The sequence below is a fragment of the Durio zibethinus genome, chromosome 19, assembly GCF_047325235.1.
Source record: "Durio zibethinus cultivar Kanyao isolate XHJ-2024 chromosome 19, ASM4732523v1, whole genome shotgun sequence".
Classification (NCBI taxonomy): domain Eukaryota; kingdom Viridiplantae; phylum Streptophyta; class Magnoliopsida; order Malvales; family Malvaceae; genus Durio; species Durio zibethinus.
Genome location: NC_143180.1, coordinates 18,737,376 through 18,743,557, shown reverse-complemented (window position 1 = coordinate 18,743,557; position 6,182 = coordinate 18,737,376). Strand labels below are relative to the sequence as shown.

The 6,182-nt window shown below is 29.2% G+C and overlaps 1 protein-coding gene across 1 annotated transcript; it reads left to right on the top strand.

Moving 5' to 3' along the window:
• Window positions 1-3,377: 3,377 nt before the first annotated feature.
• Window positions 3,378-4,527, top strand: LOC111309928 (strigolactones hydrolase CXE15-like). The gene has a single exon (XM_022908952.2). It carries the CDS (start codon window positions 3,469-3,471, stop codon window positions 4,474-4,476), a length of 1,008 nt encoding a protein of 335 aa, XP_022764687.1. The 5' UTR covers window positions 3,378-3,468; the 3' UTR covers window positions 4,477-4,527.
• The last annotated feature ends 1,655 nt before the right edge of the window (window positions 4,528-6,182 follow it).

Genomic DNA, 6,182 nt, shown 5'->3' with positions numbered 1-6,182 from the left:
TTTTAATTGGATTTTAAAATCTTAATCCGAAAATAACCCAATAATAAAAATAGGATTAGATCATAGTCCATGCAAAATATCCAAAAATGATCAACTTGAGACAAAGCCTATTGAAGTTCAATAGATAAATTCAATTAAAGTGTTTAAGTTAGTCCAAATTAAAATACAAAGATCAAGCTTAAAAATTGAATAAATTTGAATTTATTTATATAAAATTAGGTATCTATAATGATGATAATAAAAGTATTTTAATTTATCATTAAAAAAAAAACTTATACATATATAAATTTATTGATATATGGATATACTTTCATGCATTAAGCGGGTTTAAAACTAATGTAAAATAGATTTAAAAAATAAAGAAAAAAATGAAAAAATATGTAAATTTACTACTGTATATATAAACATGATTTAAATTTATTATTAATCTTTCAACTTATGTAATTTTAGAATAAATTTATCCTTATACTTTTAATTTTAAATCAAATTACAAATCACTTTGACATAGCTTAATGAATACAATCAAATTTTGACGAGAGCTTAAAATATCAAGCAGATCTCACCTAGTTCGAACCGATCCAACTGTGGATACCACTATGCTCTGGTTATAGAGAAATTATACATTTTGCTCCAAGCAAAAATAATCATACAAGGAGGGAAGGGTAACAAAGTCATGTTGACCATTTGTAGTAAACGCTTAATTTTGAAAAGAAATTCTTATTTCATAAAAATAAAAACCATATATATATATTGCTTCATGAGATGACATGGAGCTATATTCTAATCCTGGAAAATAAAGAGAAAAATACAAAGAGGCGGCCTCGGTTGACACCTGATCAGTTGGAAAGAGGGTCCCCCCACCATGGAGAAAAAGACAATGTCTACTTACTTCTTGACCTTGACACCTTAAAAATTAATAATTGTAATATATAAATATTGATAATTATGCATATCGATTTTATATAAAAATTATCTGATTTATTTTTATTTAATAAGAAAATTATGAAATATGTATTTTTTTAATTTTATTAAATATATAGTTTTAATTAAAATTTTAATTAATATTACTTTTATATATTTTCTTATAATTTTCATACCGAATTATATTTTAAATCTGGCATAGCTACCGAAAACACCACGTGATTTGAAGTCTAAGGACACCTGTCCTTTTCTTGGCGCATTTTTCCCTTCCTTGCCTTTGAGTTTGACTGAAGGAAGCAGCCCAACAACTTTCCTAATCCAATTTTAGTCATTTCCTTTGTCTTTTTAGTGCTTTCTCACACATTCCATGTTTCCAAATTCCATCCCCAAAGACTACGACTCTCCACTACTCCTTTTAAGTCAAGCTTTCCTCTTTTCCTGTTCTTTCTTTCTTGCTCTCATTCAAAGTACACAACATTAATGACTTTCATGGAGAATTTGTTATAGTACAAATTAGTATTTGTACTATAACAAGTTAAATCCTCATTTTAATTGTTAATTTAGAGTAAATTGCATGACACATTTATGACTTTTGTGTAATATTTTATTTTTATTCATAATTTTTTAAAATTTATTTTTGAGACTCGCGACCTAAATAAATGTTTCAAACTCATTTATTTTGTCAACTATCGTTAAAATATGACAAATTTTTACCTCAACATCATGTGAATGTCCATATGAATAACCATATAGCTAAAAGAAGTGACCGCTTGTTTGATTTTTAGCTTAAAATTTATGTCATGTGGATGTTCGTATGATATTGATGTGGAGATTTTCATAGGAGATACCAGTATTGAGGTAGATTTGAATCAAGATGGATTCCTCTCTTCCCCTAATGAAAAATTCAGTGCAACAAAGCGTTTCACAATGAAATGGGAACGAATATCACCAATCCAATATCAGAAAGAGATGAAATGAACTTAGGCATATAAGGAATAGGTCTTTCTAGCTAAATAATTTTTTATTCGAACCAGTGACAAAGACACCTAGCCATAAAATATGATTTATTTACATATATTGGAACAAGGTTAAGAGCAATTAAAAAGTTTATTAAATCTTGACCATCTCACATGTAATAGGATAGAACAAACAATTGTTAGGTAAATTATGTTACTAAACGACGTTATTATATATATGTAGTTAGAACTTCATATGCCCTCATCAACCATAACAGCTATGTCATCTTCTCTTAGTTCTTTTCTAAGTTATATGTTATATAAGATTGACAATGATAACACATATATATAGTTGAATTTCATTCAATTTTATATAAAATTTTATTTGATTATATGTTAATTTCGTCTACTTATTTTGTTAAATCTTCACTATGAGACAAATGACATACATCACACTTGAATCACATTTAATAGAGTAGCGATAAAAAGTATAAAAAGCAAAAGGTAAAGGTTTGGAAAATATATGTGAAATGTTTTTTCTTTAGGGAAAGTAGAATATGTAGTACGAATATATTCCGTTTCCAATATTGACATGACAAAAGTGATTGGAAGGAAAGCCTTGGCTTATCACAATCCCACATTTGGTGGAGAATGAATTCCAAATTTGGATTGAGTTTCCGAAGAATTTCATTGCAAGTGCATGGTGATAATAGGGGCATATTAATTCATTATTGATTCATTAATTTGACTTGTTTTCCACCTACCATATATTTAGTATTTAATTAATTTGGATAAAGATAATAATTCAATAAAATTTTCTACTATAGAAATGATGACAAATGTGATAATGGAGTAGTTGTTACAAGATCCATTTTATAATATGTTCTCACTTTATAACAAATTCTAAGGTAGAAAGTTGATGAAAATCTCAAGCACTTCTCTTTTAAACTAATAAAAAAGCCATATAGTTCGAAAATAAAAAAAAAATTAAAAAAATTATAATTATAATTTTAAATTTATTAAATATTATTTTTTAAATAACAACATAAATCAATTAAATTAAATTTTAAATGCAATCTTAATCATTTTCCTATCTAACTCTTCTTGTATTAAATAAAAAATATGGATACAATGAAGCTTTTCACTTTTTGTTATTTAAAAATATCAAAAATTAAATTTTAATTATTAAATCTAAAACTTCATTACTGTACTAAACTTTCTAATCTCACTCTTTTACTTTTGGTAATAAAAAAAAAAAACAAAAAACTTTTCCACATGAATTTGGGAGGTGAAACCAAACTGTTTGAAACATTGATTCTCAGGCTAGGAAATGTAGATTCCATTTCTTTATGTGCACTGTCACGTTCTTAAGTCAAACAGCACCCTTTGAATAATCTCAGAAAAACAATTACTCCATAATTTTATTTTTTTTTTGGTATACTTTAAAGAGCAGGTATGCTTATGAAATAACCTGGCAATTTCCTCTTTTCCACACTTCTCAATTTTCTATATAAAGGGCAGCAAGTTCATCATTTACGCACCCTTTTTCTTACCTACTCAAACACAAACAAGCTGAGTCCAACTCAAAATTATGGTCCAAGAAAAGAAGCTAGTTGATGAGGTTTCCGGTTGGCTAAGAGTCTACGACGATGGCTCAGTCGATCGGACATGGTCAGGTCCCCCGGAGGTTATGTTCATGACAGATTCGGTGCCACCCCATGAACAATTCACTGAAGGTGTAGCCACTCGTGATGTCACTATTGATTCCAATTCAGGACTCAAAGTTCGAATCTATTTGCCAGAGCAAATTCCCACCACTAATACTAAGTTGCCAATCATCCTTCATTTTCATGGGGGTGGTTTTTGCATCAGCCAACCTGATTGGTACATGTATTATCACTTTTACACTAGGCTGGCAAGGTCAGTTCCAGCCATTTGTGTCTCAGTTTATCTCAGGCTTGCACCAGAGAACAGGCTCCCAGCTGCCTGTGATGATGGCTGCGCTGCTCTCCTCTGGCTAAGGTCGTTGGCTAAAGGTGAATCAAATGAGCCCTGGATCAATGATCATGCAGATTTTAACAGAGTTTTTCTTATTGGGGATAGCTCAGGAGGGAACATAGTGCATGAAGTGGCTGCACGTGGTGGGAACTTGGGTTTGAGCCCATTAAGGCTAGCAGGTGCGATTCCAATCCACCCAGGTTTTGTCCGTGTGGAGCGGAGCAAGTCGGAGTTGGAGCAACCCGAATCACCTTTATTAACTTTAGACATGGTGGACAAGTTTTTGGCCCTGGCATTGCCACTTGGGAGCACCAAGGACCATCCGATTACTTGCCCTATGGGGTCCAGCGCTCCGCCGATTGACGGTCTAAATCTTCCACCATATTTATTATGTGTAGCTGAGAAAGACCTGATCAAGGACACAGAGATGGAATACTATGAAGCCATGAAAAAGAGCAACAAAGATGTGGAATTGTTGATTAGTCATGGAATGGGGCATAGTTTTTACCTAAACAAGATTGCCGTGGACATAGACTCAGACACTGCTGCCCAAACCACTGGCCTTATTGAAGGAATCAAAGAGTTCATCATGAAGCATTGAAAATGTTTTTTTCCTTTGCAATTAATGAAATAAAATGAGTAATCTTATTGATAGCTTGTGCCAAATTTCATGCATGTTTCATCATTTAATTGAGTTGGAACCATTAATTGGAAGTGAGGAGATATTCATTTGGAAAGAAAATGATTTATCTTGAACTACCGCATATTCCATAGTTCTTATTTCCTGTTTGTTTCTTTCGTTTTGAGGAAAAAAATGAGATAAGAGTCGTTGATATGATCAAGCTCAATCATCTCTTGCTTTGCTGCCAAAAGAACAGTAAATCAATGATGCCTATCCAGTAGTGAGAATTTGAAAAAGGTACAACTAATACACTTCTATTTTTGGTACCATTGAAAAAAATAATTAAGAAAAAGTTAAATTATAAAATTCTTGAAAAGTAAACTGCTTTTACTTTTTTTAACGTTAGTCATTCACCACAGAGGGATTTTAAATGCAACATATTTTTTACTCTTTACATTTTTTTTATTTTTTAAGTAAAATTATTTAATTATATTTTTTACGAATATTTAGATATACGTATCTGAAAATTTTTATAATTTATCAACAATGAAATTTCAAAAAATTTCAATTTTTTGAAAATCTTGTAAAAAAACTTATAAAATCTTTAAGTAAAATTACAAAAAAAAAAAAGAATTTTGTAAAGGTTTTTAGTAATTGATGTAATAAAAAATTATTATTAAAAAATATAATAAATTTTAAAATTAATAAAAAACTGTCAAGTCTTATTAACAAACAGTTTAAACTCGAATCTATAAAACTAATATTATCTAATATTACTAAAATTTATTATCAAAATTTAATATATTAATTAATAAAATTTATAGTGATAAATAAATAAAAAAATTTTTAAGAGTTCAATTTAATTAGAACTATTATAAAATTTTAATAATTTATAAAAAAAATATTTATTAAAAAATAATAAAAAATTTTAAATTTATAAAAAATTATATTTAATATTTTATTTTTAATTTATTTAAGATCTCATAAAAATTTATTTTTAAAATTAAAATTAAAAATTTTATTTTTTTAATTTTAAAATTTATAGTTATTTTTTCAACAATAACTTTTTTTATTATATTAATTAATAAATAATTTTAATAAAATTCTTTTTTTATAATTCCATCCCCTCTCACCACTGACAAAGAAGCAACGACAGCACAGTTGGGAAAACCCTAAACTTAGTGACATAATTTTTGCGCCAATTTTTTTAATTCTATTTAATTTTAATATTGTTTGGTCTGTGACGGTGATCGGCGTTCACGGATCGTTGGCAAACATCAACAAGGTGAAGAAGCAAAGGTGGCCAAGTAAGAGAGGAAGCAGCAGCCTAGAGGTCGCACCTACAACCGCATACAGTACATCCGCCGTTTTGTCACCGCCGCTTAGAGCTTAGCTTATCTCTTTTTCTTCTTTACGTTTTATATTTATATATATTTTACTATTATTTGCGGAAACAATATTAATTTAAGTAAAGGTAGTAATGAATAATTTCATTTTCATTTTTTTAAAAATTTGGTTATTAGAATGAAAGAGATTTTAATGTTGATTGTGCTGTTTTCTTGGGCCAACGATTAGTATAGTTCTTGTCTGCCCATGACCCACCCAATGAAAGAGATTTTAATGTTGATTGAGCTGTTTTCTTGGGCCAACGATTAGTATAGTTATTGTCTGCCCATGACCCACCC